At 53.8% G+C, this 24,023-nt stretch overlaps 1 protein-coding gene and 1 pseudogene across 2 annotated transcripts; both read left to right on the plus strand.

Annotated features, from left to right (window-relative positions):
* The first annotated feature begins 2,842 nt into the window (after positions 1 to 2,842).
* Positions 2,843 to 8,125, plus strand: LOC119109494 (ras-related protein Rab-28-like; annotated as a pseudogene).
* Positions 8,126 to 9,939: 1,814 nt separating this feature from the next.
* On the plus strand, positions 9,940 to 12,755 carry LOC119109491 (RING finger protein 11). 2 transcript variants are annotated; one of them, XM_037233117.1, is made up of 3 exons: positions 9,940 to 10,278; positions 12,019 to 12,170; positions 12,517 to 12,755. In XM_037233117.1, exons 1-3 carry the CDS (start codon positions 10,147 to 10,149, stop codon positions 12,686 to 12,688), a joined length of 456 nt encoding a protein of 151 aa, XP_037089012.1. In that variant the 5' UTR covers positions 9,940 to 10,146; the 3' UTR covers positions 12,689 to 12,755. The 2 variants fall into 2 exon arrangements, with proteins under 2 accessions (XP_037089012.1, XP_037089013.1); XM_037233118.1 differs by having other exon boundaries at positions 9,940 to 10,266.
* Positions 12,756 to 24,023: the final 11,268 nt, after the last annotated feature.

Raw genomic sequence — 24,023 nt, forward strand, 5'->3', positions numbered from 1 at the left:
TCACGTTACATGCCCAAACTGAAATGATCAGTCGAAGCCGTGGTATCGCCGTGGGGTTGCCCAAGGCCCTAGAACAAGGCCCTGGGGGTTGCCGAGGTCATAATCGGTAATAATTGTAGTCATAATAAGCAGATCGATTATCTGCTCTGGTATTAGTGGGTATGATGGGATGATGAGCTTCTGATGGAGTGTGCTCTAGTTGAGGGGGTAGAGTGAACATCGGTTGCAGGCGTGTCAAAGATTCTGTTGGCAAAAGCCTGGTAATGCACCTGCTTCGTGGGTGAAAGCTTGATTGTTTTTAACCTGCCATGTCATATAAGGACACATCGTGCATGGAGTACTGAGATATAACCAATGCTGTGGGGTGTTGCTCATTCAGTATGTACTGGGGCCTTGCTAAATATTTTTCCTTGCTATGCACCAACATATTGTGTATCATTGAGCTCTGTTGAGCAGAAAACACTTGAATATCAGAACAGGAACATTGCACCATCTTATCTTGCACACATGATGATTGTGATACCAACTGGGCACCTCAGGTCCTAACTCTTGACAGCACAGCACCTGTGCTTTATGACCATCCCAACAGATCAAAGCTAGCCATTTGCTTTGGATTTTCAAGGTAGAGGCATTGTGAACTTAGCAGCTAATAATGTCCTAAGGGACTTGTATGACTATTCATTTGCATACCACACCCCACTCACAACACCCTTTTGCCTGTTGGAAGGAGGTATTTTCAATATGCTGTTGCAATGCCTACATATTAAAGGAGCAAGTTTTTCAGGCTGATTGGGCTTGTCAAGCATGCTATTCCCAGGTTGATCCCTGCTTGCTGGGTGCATACTGGAGGTGATGACACAGGACTCTTGATTTATGATGTTGAGCCCACTAGGCAGGAAGCCTTGCTGATTATCAAAGTTGGATCAGCTCATGGCCTTAGCAAGCTGTTATTGATTTGCTCAGGCAGGTTGTGCTTTGAAACATGCCCTAATGTTGTTAATCACATCACCTTGGTCTTCCCCACTATCATCCTCCTCAACCACAGGTGACAAGTGTGATGTGCTGCATTTTTTGCTTTGATAGTCTTATGTCTATGTACACTATATAAGAGACTCTTCTATGATGTTACCATTAAGAAATCCAGTTTTAAGTGCACTACTGCATTATTTAACCCTGACCAAAGGACAGATTTGACCAGAAAGTTTGTCATGGAGCTAGCTGATTGCTAGGCCTCATGGAACTCACTTAAAATCACTGGTTGTAGACTGAGGATGTGTTCAGTATCTTTCTTCAATGCTTCCTTTTTCTCAGATGATGGAAAGCCAAGAAGAGGAAGGTGGCATATCAGAGGGGCAGCTGAAAATTGTTCTTGTTGGAGACTCAGGCTCTGGAAAAGTAATTGTCTGTAAATTTGTTCCGTAACTTTGTATAGCTGGCACTTGTTCTTTTATCTCATGCCATTAAGAAACACCCATTTGAAATGAGATGTGCACAGCAAACTGGGCTGACATTAATGCACAGCAGCCCACAGCATGTGACATGCTGTTAAATTCATCACACATGACACACAAATGAAAGGCTTGGAAGCTTGCCATGCATGTCACTGATGCCATGTCACTGTATTAGATTACAGGATTATCTTCTAATCCAAATCTCACTGAACACGTTGTGAGATTTGCATGGCTATTGATAATGTGGCATCCATGCACCATGTTTCGTAGCATGCAGTTGCGGTGGTATAGGGGCTGCACAGTGCACAATTCATATGTTTATATACATATACCATAAACACCTGCATGCTTATGTTTATGTGTATATTGAAATTAGCACCTGCAATGATTTTAGAATGAGGTTGTTGTGAAAGGAACATGCCAATATGGTAGCTGTACCATCAGCCTTTCTGCAAAAGAAGATCATGGTTAGATCTTTCCTACATCATTCTCTGAGCCATTGAAAAATTGTGAATCTACAGAAAGGATCAAGTCGACACCTGTACTTATAACATATGAGAAATCCGAACTGGTGTTCTTTGACTGGTCATCAAGGGAACAAAACATGGGCTCGGGACACGTAGTCCACCTGGAGGGACAAGAAGAGGTGTTCTATTTATCACTATTTAGGGTAAATGTTAACATTGCTGGAAGCTGTGAGGACAAGTTGGGGTAGAACAGTGTTTGGCTTTGTCCTCTTTCTATCATTATGTGGGCTCTTAGCAAAGGGTCTCGAAGATTAGGAAATTGAGCTCCGTGCTAAATGCAGCGGGGCCAGACCCATCATGTCATGTATCTCGACAAGGAAAGCGTTGTTTACCCTTTGGTCACTCCGGCGTGTGTTGCAACGAGCAACTAACTGAGTGGGAAAGGATGGATGGGAACAGGCAAGACATCAGTGAACGCAAATGGGATGTGGTGTGCTGTTTATTAGCTCCACGATCGTCAGTATTCGTCTTTGGCTGTTGTCAGTTTGGCTGCTGTTGTTGTCCTTGGGAGTTCATAAAGGTGTCTTATTATTAAACTGGACGAAATTTTGTACGGTAGTTGAGTTCACGCGGGAGCTTTGTATAGTGGTCAGCCAAAGGGACATGTCAGGGACGTTTCGCGCTGCAGTTTTTGGCCGTATTTTCCCTTCGATGACCGATAACCTGCGGTCCCAGCACTTCAGCTCGTGTTTTCAACGTGGGAGCCGTCCACCATACTATGCATGTCGCCCAGTGCCCGTTCCTGTAAGCCTTAGTTGCCGGCTTTCTCTACAGACGGCGCTATCTGCCGGTACACCCCAGGACACGTTCAGCCCGGTACAACTCGTACACGTCGGGCGTGGAGTTCTACCTGAAAGCGGATCCGCCTGACCCAGGAACGCTCAGTGACCCTGCAGCTCTGGGATGTCGGCGGCACCTCTCTCTCTGGGGGCATGCTCGACAAATATTTGTACGGCGCCCACGTGAGTCTGCCTGCTTTCGCATGTGTCTTTGACACTGCTGACCGTGTGTAAAATGTTGAATTGCGTTAGCAGTGACATTAGATCAATAATATAAGTGTTTTGCGTCGTAAGCGTCACGCATTACTGTATCGCTGTTCCCGTTATCCAGTATTATTGCACAATTCAACCTTCTGCATCGCGTTTGATTTAGGGTTAATCGGGGCCTCGTAAAGTACCGCGGTCTTCAGCCGCTGCCTGCGTGGAGGATGCGCAGCCTAGCAGTCCACTTGTACCCTGTGTCTCCGCCGTATCAGCAATCTGCGACACAGCGAAAATGTCTCCCGCAGAAGTATGTTTGGCCTGTTATCGCTCAGCCGCGCCGTCCTCCAGGGGTCACCGCTGACGTCATCACCTCACATTAGCCTGTGTGATGTCACTCGGGACCCTGTGTGACGTCTTTTCAGCTGGCGTTGTTTGTGTACGATGTGAGCAACTACACGTCGTTTGAGAACCTGGAGACGTGGCTGATGGCGGTCACGGAGGCGACACGCCACCAGAGCCGGCCGCTCCGCCGCATCCTTATCGCCAACAAATGTGAGTGGACCGAGGCGCGAGAGCGAAGGAACCCTCGCATGGCGGGCCGGGCGCCGTCGGTGGCGCTCCGGGGCGGTTTTGTGGGGAGGCATTAGAGGACCTCGCGTAGCATCTGCCGTGGCGAAGCATTGGCACGGGACGGTTTGTGGGGTCCTGTGATCACGGTCCTTGCAGATGGCTAATGTGACCGGCAACTGCCCCCAGGCCAGGCAGTTTGCATACTTCTCGTATGAAATCGGCTCTGGGTAAATTGGTCTTCGATCGCGATGTTTTTAGACCCATCGGGGCGTGGCCAAGGCCCTGTCTCGTCCACGGTGCGGGACGGTTTATTAGACCGACGTCCGGACCGACGGCATGTCGAACTATCGATCGACGCCACTCCATCCAGCAACGTCTGGGCTTCTGGGACCTCGGGGGCAGTAAAATACCGTCCTTCAAGTAATTGTGAGCTGTTTTGAAAATCGCTGCGATGTCGTGTAGCCATCAAAATCGATAAATGCGTAGCCCTCCACAGCTGCACAAGCTCCCCGCGCTTTCACGACGACCGGACGTTAAAGACATTGCCGTCGATGATTTGACATGATTGGTCAAACAGTCGCAGCACCCCAAAGCAATCTGGTCAGAGTCAGCACCGCACTGGTGAACGCTTCCGGGCGGCGGCCGTGACGTAAGACAGGACACGCCCGCTTCCGCCCGGGAGTCGCTCCGTTTTCCGCGTCCTGCCCCGCCTCTCCGCCGGCGCGGGGCGCGGCGGGCGGGCGGGCCCCGCCGCCAGACCACCGGCCGTGACGTCACTGCCGTGTTCTGTGGCGGCCCCGACGGGGCGGGCGCGGCGCCCCCGGCCTTGAGACGTCGACGGCGGGCAAACCAGTTGTGAACGCGGTGAGTTGTGCGCGACCGACCTGCCGTGGCGTCCGGGAACGGAGCACGGGACGAGCGCTGCACCCTCCCTCGATGTGGAGCGTCGGTGGTCGGTGGACGGTCGCTGGAATGTACACAGTGTGACGTCATGGTTAACATGCGGTATGCTGGAGGGTTGGATGCTGATGAAAAGAGCAAGGATGTTTGTCCTTCTGATGCACATGACAGTGTGGGAAATGACGCCCAACTTTTATCGGACATTGCCCCAAGAATGTAATTTACGCGAATGCCGGTGAAGTTCTTCGTGAATGCGGATGTTGTTATTGTTTTGGTTTGCAGGGTCTGTGGTCGGTTCATTGCAGTTACATCGGGCTCGCATTACCTCTTACTAGGCACGTAGGCCAGTGGTGAACTCTGTTAAAGCTGGGCCAAGACCGTTGAATGTGTGCGTCTGGACTGCTTTCAGGCCCGAAATGTTTCCGTGGTTAACGATGCTGACCTCCGCGTGTGCCCCGTGCTCGCGTCCGGTCTGAGGGCGGGGGTGGTCTCTGGACGATACTATGACCGTTTTAGTCGCTGACACGCCATAGGAGGATGGGTGACGGCGTGTTCCGCACTTCCCCCAAACAAGTCTGTCGTTTATTATAGCAGCGTGCATCAGTCGCCCCCCCCCCCCCCCACACACACAGTATCCGAGCGTGGTACATACAAGCCTGGACTCTATCCCTAAGCAGAGCAGTATTTGACGTATACTCGTGAAACAGACAGCTTTGTTTGTGCAGTGATGCTAATATGGGGGTGCTATTTTCACGCCCGGATTTCAGGCGGGGAGACAAAAAGTGACACGCCTGCGTAGATAAGGCATTATCAGGTTGGTAGGAATGATGTGTGTCGGGGGGGGGGGGGGGGCGCGAAGAGGGGCAGGTAGCCGGTAGGGTTGGCTGGGACTGCGTTGGATTGGGCCGGGCTGCCAGGCTCGAACATGATCTCCTGCGGCTCGATTCACTCGCACTCACGTGCCATGAAAGTGAAGGAACTTGTCCAAAGCCCTAGAACTCGGCATCCGGACTCATGTCACATGAAAGGGTGGACTTAGATGACGGCCGGGGACTCGGATTTCATTAACGATCATTATCATCATTAACAATCGGTCTTAACAATCCTGACGCCAAGCTACGCTCCCTCGTAACAGTCCCCAGGATCAGATGAAAAGTCAACCTGTTCAATGCAATATTGTCTACGTACCGTCGACTGTGCCGCACCCGCGACGAAATCCCCTGAAAAGCCCGGCAAAAACTATGCCGCGGTGCCGTTCCGTGCTCCCTTCTATCTGCAGCTGTGCCGAGCCGGAGCCGGCTGTCGGCCGTCACGTCACATACATCCAGCACATGACTCATCGCACAACAAAACCGGGGGGCCGTTATGGAGCCGCCGTCGTCAGAGCACGCCTATCGCGCCTGGAAAGGTGCCAGTTTTTCTGTGTCGCCGCCGCCGGAGCCGCCCGGCTGGCTGGCGCGGGCCCGGCGGCGCGGAGGGAGGGGGCTGGGTGGAGTGGGTGTGGGGGGGGGGGGGGGCGGGAAGCGGGCGAGGATGCCCGCTGGGCCGGCCGCCGCCGTCGTGAGCCGTTTTATCGACTCGGCGCTGCGTTCCAGCCGACCTGGAGCACATCCGAGCGGTGCGCGTCGACAAGCACAAGAGCTTCCGCGGCCGAGCATGACATGCTGGCCTTCCTGGTCTCTGCGCAGAGTGGCGAACACGTGAGTCTGCCTTGGTCACGGGCGCTGTCCGTGGAAGCCAGCCAGGGTTGTGGACGTGAGCGCGCGTGTCCCACCCTGCTTCAACCTTTTGCTCCACGGAGCGCGGGCACAGGGCGATGACTCGTGGGCGCGTGTCCACCCTGCTTCACCTTGTGCTCCGCGGAGCGCGGACACAGAGCGATGAGCCGTGGGCGCGTGTCCGCCCTGCTTACTTTGTGCTCCACGGAGCGCGGGCGCAGGGCGATGACCCGTGGGCGCATGTCCGCCCTGCTCGCCTTTAGCTCCACGGAGCGCGGGCGCAGGGCGATGACCCGTGGGCGCATGTCCGCCCTGCTCGCCTTTTGCCCCACGGAGAACGGGCACAGGGCGGTGACCCGTGGGCGCATGTCCGCCCTGCTCGCCTTTTGCTCCACGGAGAACGGGCACAGGGCGGTGACCCGTGGGCGCATGTCCGCCCTGCTCGCCTTTTGCTCCACGGAGCGCGGGCGCAGGGCGATGACCCGTGGGCGCATGTCCGCCCTGCTCGCCTTTTGCCCCACGGAGAACGGGCACAGGGCGGTGACCCGTAGCATGCACACCGCTTCTCACAAAACTTGGATTGAGATTTATACACACATGACTGTCACGTGGTCAGACTTCCGTTTTATCGAGTCAAGGCGGTCTTTCGTTACTGTGAAAGGGGACGGAGCGCAGTGGCACACAGAAATAACCGAAGTACGCCACCATTGTCTAAGCTCATGATCGTAGGTCGTGAACTGGGATCTGGGAGGGTCGCGAGCGACGCGGTTCATCCCGGGCCGCAGCACCCTCCCCCTCGCAATTCTAGAGGACAAACACGTAGGTCGTAAATAGCTGTCGGCTCCTGCTCCGCGCTTAAATGTGAACATGACTGTGCACCCGCAGACCAAGGGGCGTACGGGCCGGCACGCCCGATGCCTGTTGCAACGCCATTGGCGTGTTGATCAGCACGAGCTAGGCGGGAAAAGTGGCCAGGAAAAGCGCTTAGGTGTAGCAAAAATTGCAGCACGGCGGCTATCAGCGACATTCTTATCTGAAAACATGCTTAGGCGGGCGATTGCCTAATGGACGTGTTCACGCCGTTTTTCCGGCATTTTTGAGTGAAGCCGTTAGGTGCGCGGAGTGGTATGGCTCTAACCCGTGCTTGTGTCATGCCATCGATGGACTTAGCAAGAGTTCAGCTGGGTTATATCCCAGATAATTTAAATGGCTTCCAGAAATCACATCCTCAAGCGATTGATGGACTTATAAATGACGCGTGATTAATTATGTTTGTGGGGATGTTCCCGCGGCCCTGCGCCATTGTTCCTGCAGTCTTTTTGACAAAAATCACCGGGTAATATCCGCACAGCTGTAAAGTAGCATCACATGCGTGTTACACGTCTCAAGATCAACGGCCGCACGTTTTCCGCAACACTAGTGACTTGCAATATCAAAGTGACCTCGCTGTATCGCCCGTGGCACCACGGCCGGCTGCGGTAATCGCATCCGGCCATGGCGACCCCGGCCTCGCGTCTGACCGGCCCCGCCGCCGCCAGGTGGCCCAGGTGTTCCAGCACCTGGCGGCTGTGACGCTGGGCGCGCGCCTCACCCGGGCCGACATGGAGCACGTGACGCCGGTGGTGCGCGCCCAGATCGCCAAGCCGCGGCCCGAGACGGCGCTGCCCCGGCCGCCCACCGCCAGCAAGATGCGCGTGTCGTCCGAGCTCTGCTGCCTGCAATAGGCCGGCCGACTGGCGCCCCGGCGGGGGAGGTGGCCTGCTGGGCCGTGCGCGTGCTCCACTCCGTTCCGGGTCCCGCTGTTTCGCGGGAGTGGCGTCGCGGTGCGGCGGCGGGGCGCGTCCCCACCGAAACGTCGCGTTCAGGAGCAGAGGGGGCCGTTGCAGAAGGCCCAGGTTCCGCTGGCGACTGCTGCTCGCTGCAGCGAAGACCGCTACGACCGGGAAGGGCGCTCGCCGGCGGGTGTGTGTCCAGTGCGGAGGGCCGGCCGGCGTCGTAACGTGTCCCGACGGTGGCCCGTCACGTGCCACAGGTCACGGGTCGACAGCCGGCAGTCCGTGCCGGCTCTCGCGGCGTGGGTTTGGGAGACGCCGGCTGGTGTGGGGCGAGGGGGGATGGGGAGCGGTTTGTGGCCGGGCATCACCGAGGTCACGCCGAAATGAGACCTGTACGGGTCGGCCGGTGTGAATCTCTGCGGCCGGTCGAAGAGCCGGTCCGGGCTCGGGGGGGGGGGGGGGGGGGGGTCGACCGTCGGACGCGGTCATGACACGCCTGTCCCCTGCCAAGGGGATTGAGGCCGCTGACTCATGCCTGGTCCAACCGACTGCGCTGTTGCGGGGGCAACTGAAGCTGTGCTAAATCCGTCCCGCCGCGCTTTATGTGGATCTGCCCGGTTTGAGCGGGTACATTGCCCTAGCAGCTATTATTACTGGCCTTTGCCAGTTTGTTGTCCCTTACATCATCGGATATATGATAATTGAACGTGGCTTGCTCCATTCGACTAGGCCGCTTCACTGCGTTTTGAACCACTGCAAGTAGAATGCTTACTGTGTTATTGCTAGTCAGTATAAACAGCACTAACCAGCTCAAGCCGGCCTTGCAGATGTACTTGAATCATAGACATTACCATCTGGTTTTGGTCCATGCACTTTTGTATTGAGGTGGTTGTGAAGACAGACGCGTCCAGTCATTGGTATGTTTTGTGGTCTGAGTTGTTGTGCTAGCGGCCAAGAGTTCACGATTTTGCGTGCACATGACTGTGTATGCTGGTCCGAAACTATTTTAGATCACGCATATGTTGGTGCAATACATGCGGTTGATGACTGATCAGCAATTTCGACGCCCTAAACTTTTCGAGAAACGTGAAGTGGAGAGAAAGGGGTGTGGTGTGAAGGCGAACAAGCATACGGCTCTCAGCGCATCGGTGCGACCACCGTTCGTACCATAACTGCGACAACACTCAAGCAACTGCGTGGAAGGTGACCGCGCGACGGGATCGCTGGACTGCGTCTTGGTGAATGGGTCTTCACCGTGCGAAAAACATCTTCTCCCTTCACTTTTCGGTGGATTTCCGCTAAGGTTGATTCGGCGTCTGCGGTCTTACTCGGAAAGTTATGAAGTTCTTTGAACTGGGAAGGCGAGTAGTGAGCCGATCCTGGTAGTTATCGTCAGCAACGCAGGAACCCAGGATGGGATGCTGACCCAATCATTTTCCGAAAACTTTACGTTGGTCTCGTACGCGATGACGAAAGAAATGGCGAAAAATGACGATCAGGCCGCCAAACCAGCGAGGTAAAACTTCCCTTACCCACCGTTTTCACGTGACCGAAAATGACAAGAATCTAACAAATTTCAAGAACCTCTAACTTTGGTCGCTTTTTTGGACATCGATAAAGTTATGCCATTCGCTGCACATGTAGCTCAGAAGAACGGAACGAAGGCCGATAATGAGAAATGATGAGACATATTCGTGGGTTAGTCCTCTATCCCTCTCCCTCCCTCTCTCTCGCCCCTAAACCATTGACCTTGAAATAATTTCCGCTTGTGTTTGGCAACAACCTTGTCGCAAAATGTTCATACGCGACATTTCAATTTTCCCAAAAATATGGGAAATTTTAAGCAATGGAGCACCTAGATTATACTTTTTAAACTTCTTCACCCATTTGCTAGCAAATTAACTTTTTTCTCACCGAAAAAAGAAGTTTCTTGTTTTGTACTACTTGTGTGCGTAGTTCATCAGCTGTTTTCATGAACATGAAAACAGACCATTACGGCGCGGCGCGACCACAACACAAAGCTAGTCGCGGTGTGCGGGTGGACGTTCTGTGACTCATGGGGTACTTGTATCATCGTGGGGCCACACTGCTGTGGCGTGAAACCCATCAATAGTCGTAATACCTGGGAGTGGGAGATAACTGCCCGTATCCTAGTCGTGTTGGATGAACTGCGTGCTTGTTGTGGAGTTGTGACTTGATGCGGATCGCGTAAGACAAAGACAATGGGGAACTGCTTAAAGGCTCAAGCAGCTGATGACATGTCACTGCTTCCTGGTGCGGATGTGGGAAGGCTGTCAGCATCTTCTGATCAACTTGGGATTCCTCCCTCATATGCACCTGAGGTAAATTCAGTGGTGCGTAAGCAACACAAGCGTGGTATGCTCTTTTTGTTTGTGGTGGGGGGCTCTATAAACCCCTTTTCCAAAAGTCAGATTGGGGAAGTTCTAGTCTTTGTACTCATGCCACTTAAAATTGTTAAGCATGGCTATAGCCCCACCTGATTTCATTGCAATCGATAGTCTTCATTGCTTATGAGGTTATTAGCAATCAGTCACCTGGTCAATACATCTATGCACCATTTCTGAACAATTTGCTTTTTTGAAGACATGAACACACATTGGAAAATGCAAATGTATAAAACAGGAAGCACCAGGTGTGGTGGATTCTGACAAATCCATCTGTTGTGCCTGGCAACTACATAACCTTGGTGCATCAAGCCTCGCTTTTGCACATGCCTGGCTCGGGTCTGGTCAGTGTACATTACATTTTCACTCCTGTTTTGTTAGAATTGTCTGTTCAGTGGCTTTGCCTAAAGTGATCTTTGTAAACTTATGTTTTCATGAAATATTGGCCCTGTGCACTGAAATAAGTATGGAACATACATGTAACAGGGAGCTTTCCAGTTTACAACCTACAGATTTCCAATTCCTATCTCCTGAAATTGTCATTGGGATTTTGCTTTGTGCTGTGCTGGATATTTTCAGAGTACCTTGTATCCTCACAGTCTGGCCTTGGGACAACATTATGGTGATATTTTGTTTTTTGTTTAGCACATTTGGTGCTACTGACTGTTTTTGCTTGATGTATTTTGTTATTCTTGTTCAGAGCTTGAGGGAATGATAAGTATTTTGGGAAGTTTTTAAACAAAGCCTTGTATACAACATATACTTATGTCTGTAAGGCAGTCTGCCAAAAATCTGTCCACTGTGCTGGATGTCCATACTTAAGTGCAGTGAACACACTGCTCAGGTGTGCCAGGTGTGTGTCAGGTCAGGGTGTGCTGGGTTTTCAAATGATCCAGAAATATTTCTTGTTCTGAGTATTTTAGTATGGAATGTGTGATTCCATAAGGAATTGGCTCTTGACTGCTAAAATTGATTTGACAACACCAAACTTGGCTGCACACTTAGATTTATGATATGGATATGCTATGCATGCAAATGATTACTTGGATGCTGCTTCACCATATATGTTCAGTTTAAAGTGTGCATATTTTTACAGTTTGGTTTGGTGCTCTCATTCCTTCCTCATACCCATCAGCTTCAAGCTCTAAAGCAACAGTTCTGACCTTTGGTCAGGACCAGGTGTAAATTGCCCCTCATGTGACTGAGTGCTAGGCATTGTTTCATGCAAGCTGTTACTGCGCCGGATAAATGTCAGGCTGGAGCATTGCAATACAAGATTAAGATTTATGGCAGGCATTTTTTATGGCTGCTGGTTGGAAACTTACCTGGTTTAATGGTTTTCATTTTGATACCAACTTCATGATGATAAAAGAACTGCCACCAACATACTAGTCAGGCATCACAAAATGTCTCACTTTCTCATAGTGGGATAACTGTAAGCACATGCATAATACACCATTCATCCATTTGACCGGGTTTCAGGGTCCTATATCATCACCAGCCTGTGCTGTCTGCCCACATGTGTTTCGTGTCAGCATATTTTCTTCCAACTTTTGTCACCTTCATTGTTCAAGGATGTCCCGGTCTGTATTGTGACAATTGTGAACGGTGCAGCGACCTGAACCCTGACCTGTACCCTGACCCCTGCCGTGATCAGTGCCCCGACCGGTGTCCGGCTCCGTTCTGCAGGACCGTGCTACCGTGTTTTACCCGTCGCCGAACGTGGTGCGGACAGCCGCCCAGCTGACCGAGGAGGAGCAGGTCAAGATCGCCAAACGGATGGGCCTGATCCAGCACCTGCCGTCGGGCACGTACGACGGAGCCGCGCGGAAAAACAAGGAGTGAGTGGCCGCGGTGTCGGTCGCACGCGGTACTCTCCTGTCACCTCGAGGTGGCACTTCCCGGCGGGGGGAGTTTGTGGCGAGCCGTTCCTGTTTTTTTTAAATGCGCGTGGGCATGCATGTGCTCATGTGCATTGTATCTGTCCTGAAAACAGTGATTGCACGTGGGATAGCTGTAATCGCAATCAGCGATACGTCGCCGGTTATTCACGCGGTGGTACAATTCGCTCACTTCCTCCTGAAATGCACTGTAACATGTATCTCGGGCGCGCCGTGCTTGGTGTCTGGCCAGCCGGCCTGGGCTCGCCTCCGTCCGGCGCTGATCCGCTCCTCTGCCCGGCGACAGGTGCGTCATCTGCATGATCGAGTTCTCGGTGGGCGAGCGGGTGCGCTACCTGCCCTGCCTGCACACCTACCACACAGAGTGCATCGACGACTGGCTGATGCGTAGCTTCATCTGCCCCAGCTGCATGGAGCCCGTCGACGCCGCCCTGCTCACCAGCTACGAGACCAGCTAGGCGAGCGTCGGCCGCGCCGGGGCCGGGTGGTACGCGCGCTCGTGCGGCCCGGCGGGGGACGCGGGGTCGCCTGCGAGCGCGGCCCGCGGGACTTGGGCGCCGCCGCCGGAGGGTGTCGGCCTGGGCCCTTGCGCCGCGCCATCGGTCTGAGGCCGGCGGACGCTCGTGACGGGGCATTAAGGCGCGGCGTGCGCGTCGGATGTGAGCGGGCGCGGCGGGTGTCGTGGCGTCCCGGCCTGACTCCCTGACGGCAGCCGCGGCGGATGTGAGCGGGCGCGGCGGGTGTCGTGGCGTCCCGGCCTGACTCCCTGACGGCAGCCGCGGCGGATGTAAGCGGGCGACCGCCGCCGGGCGCTGTGTGACAGCGTGGTGTGCCTCGCAGCCGGCGCAGCAGGGTGGGCCGTGGTGCGGTGTCGATGGGCAGCGGGCTGGAGCTGACGGGGGCTCGAAATGGCTGAAACGGGCTAGCTCGAGCTCCCGTTGGGTGGAGCGTAATTGGAACGTCACTCGCGGGCGCTCCCAGGCTGAGGATTTGTGGTCTTTCTTCAGTTTTTGCACCTCTCGAATGCTTCGTAGCGGCGTCGTTTATTTGTGTCTGTTAGCTATATATATATATCCTAACTCAGCGCTGTTAATGTGGACAGATCTCCCGCACGGTTATTCTCATTGCTTTATCGTGTTCGTGATAGAGTGGTGTGGCATGATGTGGCATCTCGGAGTGGTTTATGCTGGAGGAAGAAGCCAACGGCTGTATTATGGCTTCGACTAGTCGCAACGTATGGAACGGACATCACTGTACTGTGGGCAGTGGCATAGAGTTTTATTTATTTATACTCGACTCCTTTTATCGGTTCATGATATTTCCCTGGAGCTGTAGGCTGGGGTCGCTGGTTTTGATTGACGCCGGGAGTGCGTGTCGGCCTGCGAGCTGGCACGTGCGAGTGCAGGAAATCCCTGTGCGGCCACCCCGCACGCACTGGTGGCCAGCGGCGGCACGAGCGAGAGTCTTTCATAGCCCCGGGCGCGGCGCGGGCGCGCGCCAGGGGTGCGCCGGCCGCCGCCGCGTCCGCGTGAGTCCTCCCTTCCTCACCCTGTCCCGTCCCTGGCGTGCGTGAGTGAGTATGGCTGTGTGGGCTGGCTGCGGACGCGCCGCTGATGGGAAGCGACGGACGGCCCTGGGACGGCCGCACCCGCGGTCGCCCACTGTTTTGTGTACGGGACACGATCCTACGTAGTCGACGCGGCGCCTTTGTAGCCGGTTTCGTAGCAGAGTGGCACCGGAGATGTAGAATAAGTGTACCTGAGGACGGGCGGTGTGGGCAACGTGTCGCGGTCCAGCGCCGCCCTCCACGGCCAGGCAGCGCTTGTTGGTCAGCCGGGGCGCTTTTGAAGCTACCGCGGCGGCGAGTTCAGATGCAAGTAGAGCATTCCAACCCCACATGCTGGAGAAGACTAGGTTCAACATCACAATATCACGCCATCTTGTAATTGTCCCGCCTCGATCTAAGGCAAGGTATGTTCTGTTGGCAGCCGGCTGCTGTCGGTCGCGGTCGACCACGCACATTCGTCCAGATTTTACGGAAGCCAACTGACATGTACCGGATGACTTTGACTCCCGTCCGTTGATAATGAAATAATCACGCCGACACCCCAGGACAGGCGGACTGACACCGAGTCTTGCGTACCGAACGCAGGCGTGAACGAGCTGAGGGAGGCGCTGAAGGCGAACTAATGCGGTCGTGTGTGGTAGTGCCCTTATCCGAGACGGCTGTCGGCGGCTATCGCAGATTAAGCGTAGTTGCGTATGCGTCGCGTGTTGGTCTAGTCTAAGCCTGTGAGGTTACCGACAGATATGCCGCCACAACCATGTGACTTCAGCGGAACTCGTTTCCACGGTGCAGTAGCAGACCTGCCTAACTAAACAATGCGGCACGACATCGCGCGTTCGTCTGTAGAGTCGTTCTCCGTATGGCCGGACGGAAGGTAAAGTTGAGTCCACACAGGCAGGGAGAGAGTCGTGATCAGTCATCAGCTAAGGTCAGGCATGATTCGCAGGAGGGTGTACCGCCGTACATCAAGGTCGACCAGATTTTGACGCACAGGCAACCCGTTGAGAAGATGGCAACGCAGATGGCTTTTGACGCACCGGCAACCATTGAAGATCATGGACAGAAGCTTTAACAGATGTCTCGAGAGTCTTGCCGGGCTGTTTCGCAGTAAGTGCGGTGTCAGCGCTTCGACTGCTACTAAGTGCGGGCGTCGTCCGCCGAAGTATGAGTTGAGGCACGGGTATGGTCGTGAAAAAGAGCACCGGTCTTCTGCCCACAACGTAACTCATTCCTTGGCCGGTAATGTGAAGTTGTGGCAGCTACAGTGGCCCACTGACCACCGTGTCCTGTCACACAGGCCTTGCGCATTACCTCCTCAATCGCCACTTCTCGTGTTCTCGGAGGTGGCGCGCTAGTCAAGCCCCGCCATTATATAGGTGGCAGCAGCAGCGGCGCGACTGCTTGCGCCGCGGCCACTGGCGGGCACATGGTGCCTCCGGAGCTCGCGAGGATGGGCTCACTATGTGCACTCTCATACTGCGTTTAAAAGAATATCAAATCTTGCAGGACGCAATAAAATGATTATCCTCTTGTGATTATCTGACAATATCATAGTGATGAATGATCAGCGAAAATTGACACCAAATGTATTCCAGAAGTGCAAATGTACTAGTTTTTGAACAGCATATGGCCTTCCTCCACGTACGTTCTGGTCGCTTGGACCCAGATTCACTTTGGCTGTTTGAGGAACTCTAGGGTTTTCGTAATTTCCACCGCTGTCAGCGTCACGTCTCCGTTTTTGCTGCCGTGAGGCTGCTACGTTCCTCTCCTCGTACATTTCATCGCACTGCTCGTTTTTGGGCATTTCGCGGCCACCAAGCCTTTTGTATTATCGGCAGATAACATCCTTATTTCACTTTTTGATGTGCTTTTAACTGGTCTCACATGTTCTTGATGGTCGCGTGGTACAACTGCTTCGTTCCGATTATCTGTTATTCGCAGGTGTAAACATACAAATAATTTGGCGAAAGCCATTTTCACGTAAACGTCGAGCCTCGTGCCCACAGTATGGCAGCCAGGCAATGCATTAAGTATTTTGCTTCCTTGTCTAAGCCTGCTTCGCAGCTCTACGTGCAGTGGAGCCGGCGCCCCGCCGCCGACACCGGCCGGCCGCGAGGGGTCGCGCGAGCCGTGCGTGCGACGTCGGGCAGCAGTGCGTGCGCCGTGCTGGGCAGCGCCCTGCCCCGCGTGCGGCCCCTCGCTGCGTGTGCTCAGGTGGCCGACGGCGCGCGCGAGTCAACGGCCGCATGCGGTCTGCCCAAGTGCGGGCCGGGCCCGGCTGGCCGCGAGTTTATCTTCCCTGCCGGCCGCGCGCCCTCCCCTGCTCCGGGCGGCGGCCGTGCGATCAATACGGCGCTTCGCCGACCGGCCGCCGGCGGCGCTAGCGTCGCCGCCCCCCGCGCCCCGCCGCCGCCGGCGCCCTCCTGGTGGGGCACATGAGACGCTGGTCCGCGCCGCCCGCACGATGCAAAACGCCAGTTCGTTATCATAGGAGGTAACTGTTTGGAAATTGCTCCCTCCGTAATGGCACAATGTTGTAAATAGCGTAATGAATGAGCCCCAATGACGCATGGTCGGCTGGCCAAATGTTTGAACTCGCGTCGCCATGACAACCGGCATACACACAGGTGCTACCCGAATCACCGGAACCAAGTTGGCTTCAAATTATAAATTGCATCGGAGTCTACGACAAAGGCGACATTCCATGACCACATAAACATCCAAATTGAATGGGCGAAACGTGACCGCGAGCAAGCATAGCCCGCCCTCAGCGCGGCGATTGTCACTGTCCTCCGCGTGCCGCACAAGCTGAGCCACGCGTGCTGTCGTAGCCACTGCATCAGAACGGTCGCCATGTTCAGAGCGTGTCGCCATTGCCACGGAGCGGCACGCGGCGCGCAGCTGGTGGCGCCGGGCGGTCCGGGCCGACGGTTTGTAGCTCTGCGTGCCGGCCAGCCGACGGCCCACGCGGCGGCCAAAGCCACCGCCGGACAGGCGCCGTACAGCTGAGCAGGTGCTGAGTCAGTCACCATGCAACCCCGGGCCGCCGCCATTCCGGCCCGGGCTTCAGGAGCGTCGGCCCTTTGACTCGCACGGCGTGACGGCGCACGTGCCGCCCTGCTGCCCGCCGCCCACTGCCCGCCGCCCGCTGCCGGCTGCCCGACGCTCGCTAGCGGCGGGCAGCCGCTGGCGGGTGGAGACCGTCTGGCGTTTACAGACCAGCCGGGCCTCGCGCCAAAGCCTAGCGCACACACAGCGGCGATAGCGGCCGGCCCTGGGCTCGTAAATCGCAGCGGCGCCCTGGCGCGGTCTGCTGGTGGGCCGCCGGTGACGACCAGCGGCGCCCCAGCAGGGTCTGCTGGTGGGCCACCGGTGACGACCAGCGGCGCTCCAGCAGGGTCTGCTGGTGGGCCACCGGTGACGACCAGCGGCGCCCCAGCAGGGTCTGTTGGTGGGCCACCGGTGACGACCAGCGGCACCCCAGCAGGGCCTGTTGGTGGGCCACCGGTGACGACCAGCGGCGCCCCAGCAGGGTCTGCTGGTGGGCCATCGGTGATGACCAGCGGCGCCCCAGCAGGGTCTGCTGGTGGGCCACCGGTGACGACCAGTGGCGCCCCAGCAGGGTCTGCTGGTGGGCCACCGGTGACGACCAGCGGCGCCCCAGCAGGGTCTGCTCGCGGGCCATCGGTGACGATTCGTCTTCCGGTGGCGGGAGAGGGTCAGACTTGGGCAGCCGGCAGGGTCAGCTGAAGATCTGGTCTGTACGACATTTTTGGACCGGTGGAGCACACTTTGGCTGTGATGACTAAGTCATGTTGACGCGCATTCATCGCAACTCCGCCTTCTGCTCTTGCCACGTGAAAAGTACGCAAAATGTTCGATACGTGACGTGTGCTGGCCCAAACCTCGTGCCTCGGCTGCTGGCTGGCGCGGTTTCTGGCGGTGGCGCCGGCGTCGGTGCATTAGGACTTTTAATTTTCGGGTGGAGCATTCACGTGACCCAGTCGAGCCCATCATCCAATGAGGCATCGACAGCGGCCGACCAGTCGGCCCGGTTAAGTTCTGCCGACGGCTCAGGCGAACGCAGCATTAGAGACATTAAAGAGTCGCTCTCGTGTGTGGGTGACTGATCCCAGCCGCCCACCCACCGGTTCTGCCAGCCGTGTGTGCCCTTTGGGTGCAGTCATGTACTCGTGGGCTTCAGGCAGCTTTGCTCAAGCATATGCAACGCCCATTTTGCTAGCTTCAATCGAATAATTCGCGTTTCATCAATTACGCCTTGACACTCATAAATCAGACTCATGAATATCGCCTTGGCAAGTGTGACACAGTAGCATCGCCAGGATTTTGTCCAGGAGGAGATCGAATCAGGACACAAGTAGCGATTTCAGCCAAGCGGGTCCCATTTCATTGTTAAAGGACCCCTTTTTCGCGATCGTTCATAGGCTCGCAATCCTGTTTAAATGCCGGAAGGGCCGTTTTTATGGTGTTTTAAAAGCCTTCGGACAACGACGTAACTGAAATTTCTCCTCAGGGTCCAACATGTCAAATTTTCCCCGAAATCCTGCGAATTCGGACCGGATTCACGCGGTGCCGCTACAGGAGCGTGAGCTTGGTGGCAATGGTTCTTCTTTTATTTGATTTCTTTTCGTGCACCTACTGACTTGTCCAGCACGCAGCGCGCGCTACAATGTTGAGCCCGTTCAGAGCATAGGATGATCGGTAACACTGATGAGCCAAGCGAGCGCTCCCCGCCCAACCGGACGCTTCCGGGCATATCTGTAAGAGTGCCGAAGACTATCCCACCTATAGGGACGCACGGGGCTGGCCACAGGGAGGCTGCCGAGGCCTCGCAAGACTGTGCAACTCGCAAATTTGACACGTCGAATGACCTCCTCTCCCCAAAGTTTTGCTCTCGTAAGTGTGTGGTCCGCCTCACGCTGGCGCAGAGATCACCGAGCCCACTGAGAGTGCAACTGTGCGTCTGAAGGGAATTGAGATCAAACGGCTCGTGTCGAGTTGGATGTGACATTTTGAAGACAAAGGTCACGTGATGATTCTTCGTCGCCGACTTTCAACAGGAGCGTGAGCTTGGTGGCAATGGCTCTTCTTTTATTTGATTTCTTTTCGTGCACCCTCATTTAGGCCTTAAGATCAGTTTTACAAAGGCTGATGGCAACCATGGTATGTCCATACCTTCAATGTACTTATCAGACGGCAATTCCAAAACAGTCACTAATCTTTACACATTTCAAATGCGCCGTTATCGCGATTCAAAAGGCTGCCCTAATTGGGGACGATCAACGCATGTGCCTTTGTTGGCACCACGGCGACTAATCGACAGCTCTGTTAAGTCTCTGGTCACGTCAGATACCGGCACTTGTTTGGTCAGTCATCCCCTGCCAGTGCCGCCTCGCCAGGGTCTCTCTGATCACCCACGCCGTTCCTAACTTGACCCTTCTAACTTGAACCTACCGCATCCTGGCAGGTACCGCGGACCGCGGCAACCGGCACCGGCAGACCGCGGACCGCGGCAACCGGCACCGGCAGACCGCGGACCGCGGCACCGGCACCGGCAGGACCGCGGACCGCGGCACCGGCACCGGACAGGACACGCGGACCCGCTGGCAACCAGCACCGGCAGTGACCGCGGACCGCGGCACCGGCACCGGCAGGACCGCGGACCGCGGCACCGCACCGGCAGGGACCGCGGACCGCGGTACCGGCACCGGCAGGATCGCGGCACCGGCAACCGGGCAGGACCGCGGCACCGGCACCCGGCAGGACCGCGGACCGCGGTACCGGCACCGGCAGGACCGCGGACCGCGGCACCGGCACCGGCAGGACCCGCGGACCGCGGTACCGGCCACCGGCAGGACCGCGGACCGCGGTACCGGCACCGGCAGGACCGCGGCACGTCGCGGTAGAATTGGGCTAACTTTTGATTGCTTTCTGTGACGCATTGCTTCCCTCAATCGACCGTGCACGTACGGCTCACGCCTTATGCACGTGCAAGTGATTTGTTCTGGCTGACGTTCGGTCCCGTAAAACGAATAGCTCGTGCATAAGCTGCTGTCAAAGCCCACAGTCCCTGGACGACCGAACGGCGGACACCCACTGCAATATCTGGCAACGGCTAATATAGAGCTGTAGAAGCACATACTGCTCGGCTTCCAGGAAGCTGTCAAGCTTGTCTTGAGAATACCAGATCGTGGTATGCGTATGAGGTGCAGGGCTTCATTATGGGGGAGGGTACGGGAGTTGACTGGCTGGGTTAACCACCGAGTGTGGGTAACCGTTTGGGTTGCGAGCAGTTTCGGGAAAATTGCGGCAGTTGATTACGGAATATTATATAACGAAAAATTATGGATACCGCAGTAGGTAAGACGTTGACGAAAGGGCGGTTGAATACTTCAAGAAATTCCACACAACAGGGGCATAGTTTCTCAAAATGAGTTCGTGGGTGGGAGAGGGACTCAACAATGAAAAATGACCCGGCCTGTACACAAAATGTCCTAATCAAACAAATTTCTCTCCAGATTTGACCCACTTTCATCCCAAAGTTGGCGGAGGGGTGGAGGGGCGATGGGACTTCAGCCCCCAACTGAATAGGCAGCTACACCCCTACTCTGCAATACTATCGCTTGTGTTCTTGTTGGTCATGATAAGCTCCATCCACTTCAATTTCGCAATTATTAACACAAAAAAGTAGGTCTGGCTGTCGATATTTCATAACATATTCTATAATTCGGAGCCAAAGTGCCGGAAAAGTATGTGCTGGTGGGTGGCGGTGGGATACAGCTGATTAGGAATGAGCGGCCGGCGAGTATGGATCGCATTGCCACATGAAGTGCGAATAAATCGTAGAACGCAATTGCACGCAGGAAGATTAGTGTCATTCCACGGTGGCACTATTGAGAGTGTCTCCCTTGGAAGCCATCACAAAATTCTGCATCGAATCCATAAAATTAGTTATGAATGTACAGGACGCTAGAAGATGCATCTAGGTCACTCAAAGCATAAGATAGTTAAATCGCTTTGATTCCGGCCAAGGCTGTAGACGGGACTTAGCCATATAGGGCACTGCATTTGCCTTACCTGCAACTGCCCGAAAGCATTTAAAGAGCAGATGTTTAAAATGCCGAATCAGTTCTCCGCCATGCATCTCCGGGCGATGACGCTGCTGACAGTATGGACATCATGTAACGGGCATTAGGTCATGTTTTGATGATTCCGGCCAGCTGAATTATTATCACAACGACTTTATGTTTCTTGTGCCACTATAAGACATAACAGACCGCGCATCTACGGTAGCAAAATCAAGACGCTCACGAAGCATACCGGGCAAAAATTTTGGTCGCGGTGAGACAAAATCAAAAGCCTTTCCTGTTGAGCAAGATTGCTTTTGTGGTGATTGGGAGAGAGCCTACTGGAAGAGTTTCGTGCAAAGCACTATTTAAATGCAAAAATTGGGCTGCTGCCAGAAATTTTGAGGAGCCCGGCATGACATTTGTTTTCGGGCACACGTAATCTAGCTGCCGATGAACACAACTCAATCTCCACCCAAAAGGTGACATGCACTGTTATTTGACAGGCATTTGTTTTACGCAAAACACACTCATGTCACCAGCATTTTACGTCGAAAAGCAATCAAATATTCACAGTTTTTATGGAAGACACGTTACATGCGGTCAACATCAGTAATCCATAAACAAAAGGTGCGAAATGATTCGGGCTGTTCACTCGGCCTGATTGCTAGCTGTGAGATCTTGCACTCCCACGCATGCGAACACAAAATAACAAATAATAAAATGTGTATAATCCTGTTTTTACTTAATTCAATGCGGGAGGCATTTCCACTATGAACAGTGGACATATCGCGCTTTAAAAAGAGCTTACGTAAAACTTCTTTAGGTCTAGAATGCGGGCGAGGACGCACATGCGTGTCTGCATGCGTATTTGCACGCTTGTGTAAGTGTGCGTGCGTACATACAGGTGTGCGGCCACCATTTGAAGCAGCGAAACTCTTCCAGCCTGACGCATTACTAGGACTGACCGTTTGTTATACCGGAACATTTCTTTTGTCAGTGCACACACATGCGTACTCACATGCGTACACATGTCAAAATGCTTAGCTGAGCCCACTATGCTGCCCAGTGATTGGCTACCAAAAACATCGGGTTTGATATAATAATAATAATAGCATATGTTATATGACAACAATATGCATATAGTAACAACATATCTATATAATGACAATGTACATTTATATGATAATGATATATATCATTTTATATAATAACGATAGTTTTATCCGAAGATTGAACAGAAGCTAGCGGAAAGGGTGAAATCTAAAAAGAAACAAACAGGCTACAAGAAATGCATAGAAAACCTTAGCAAACTTGTATCGGGTGATTGACATCCTTACCTTTTATTTTTTGAAATCGAATACTAAGCTCAATTCGTGAGGTCTTCACTATCAGAGTCCACATTTCATAAACCTCGTGGCGCTGCAAACCATCGTGGAAGCTACGTAATGTCCAGGCCAATAGTTATAGCCGCTAGAACTTGTTTACGGAAGTGTGGTTGCACGATTTTCTATAAAAGAATCAAAGAATGGTTCTGGCTATCGTCTTCTTTTGTTGCGTTAGTAAGTACCCCTTTACAAAATTGCAACTGAGCGGTTTTCTATAAAAAGTCAAAGGGCGGTTCTGGCTATAGACCCTCGTTTGTCGTGTTAGCAAGTACACCGCCTAGACACCAGCACAACGTTGGATGGGGAAAGTCCGACCACCCATTCTATCCTTTATACTCACGTCTCACTTCTATCATTCAGTAAGGTTTCATAGCAAAACCTGTCCAAGGTTTGCGACTGAGCCAGAGGACATTGTGTTTTCAGGTGTTTGTGAACAAAAAGTAGATACGGAGCTGGTCTTGCGAACCTGGGTTTTGGGGCTGTTATTATGGTATTGACTTCGTGTGTGTTACTTGCGGAGTAATTTAATCAATCTTGAGCTGTTTGACGTGGGGACTGGGTTTTGTGCATATTGATGGTAACTGCATAACCATTGCAAGCTCACTTCCTTGTTGCATGATACCGCTACAAACATAGCCGTTATAACTATACATGTCCCGGAGCCACACAAAAGATCTCATGATCTGATTTCCTGCACCCTATAGCCAACCACTCTTTGTGAACTGGACGCGCTCTCGGGGATCCGTGGTTGGACTGTTACATACGCCTGGTTGTAATGGCCAACTGTTTTGGTGTGAATCGCATGTAAGCCATCGCCGTGTAAACACAGATACAAGCACGCGCAGCCCATTGCCTTCATCACAAGAGCAGGCGTGCATCAATTGACGCGACTGGGGTGGCACCTGCTCAGCGTTAATGCGTTGAGGTGCAGCATATCGCTACACAAATTCCTCACTCTCGTCCGAGGCACTGGTGATGCACGCCCCGAATGTCGCCTCAGGCCACTGAAGTACCATGTGTCGGGTTGTCGGAATGTCCGCGCCAGGTCACGGACGTGGCCATTGGTGCTCCTACGAAGTCTGCGGCTGAAGTCTGCTACGAAGTCTGCGTTATGTATGTGAATTGAAAATGCAGAACGTTTTTTTTCTTTCTTTCATATGACGTAAGCGTGAGTTGACGCACTCATCCTTCCCGCGATCGTGATCTTTTTGAGCTACCACGCTACCTCTTTGTGCCTGCTGCGACGATGAACAAATAATGACACTATGCAAAACTTTCTTTGTAACGTTAAGACACCCTTATCTAGATCATCAATGCACTATAGTTGCAAGCCACCTTCCTGAGAGGCCATGAACATGGTTTGGGGAGTATTTTTTGCAACACTCTGACCAATCAATCGGTCTATCTATCTATCTATCTATCTATTTATCTGTCCATCTATCTAACTCTCTCTCTCTTCTTTCCCTCTCTCTCTCCCTCTTTCTCCCTCTTCTCTCCCCTCTCCCTCTCTCCCTATCTCTCTCTGCCTCTGTCTCTGTCTCTCTCTTTCTCTTTCGCCTCTCTCTCTCTCTCCTCTCTCTCTCTCTCTCCTCTCTCTCTCTCTCTCTCTCTCTCTCTCTCTCTCTCTCTCTCTCTCTCCTCTCTCTCCCTCTCTCTCTCTCTCCTCTCTCTCTCTCTCTCTCTCTCTCTCTCTCCTCTCTCTCTCTCTCTCTCTCTCTCTCTCTCTCTCCTCTCTCTCTCTCTCCTCTCT

This window comes from Pollicipes pollicipes, unplaced genomic scaffold, assembly GCF_011947565.3.
Source record: "Pollicipes pollicipes isolate AB1234 unplaced genomic scaffold, Ppol_2.1 Scaffold_7231;HRSCAF=8579_pilon_pilon_pilon, whole genome shotgun sequence".
Taxonomy (NCBI): Eukaryota; Metazoa; Arthropoda; class Thecostraca; order Pollicipedomorpha; family Pollicipedidae; genus Pollicipes; species Pollicipes pollicipes.

What these genes read in the sequence shown, in the direction of transcription:
- LOC119109491 (XM_037233117.1), top strand. Translation starts at nt 10,147, where the DNA reads ATGGGGAACTGCTTAAAGGCTCAAGCAGCTGATGACATGTCACTGCTT. An exon ending in CACCTGAGGTAAATTCAGTG is followed by an intron (nt 10,279 to 12,018) that starts GTGCGTAAGCAA and finishes TCCGTTCTGCAG; the next exon opens with GACCGTGCTACCGTGTTTTA. An exon ending in GCCGCGCGGAAAAACAAGGA is followed by an intron (nt 12,171 to 12,516) that starts GTGAGTGGCCGC and finishes GCCCGGCGACAG; the next exon opens with GTGCGTCATCTGCATGATCG.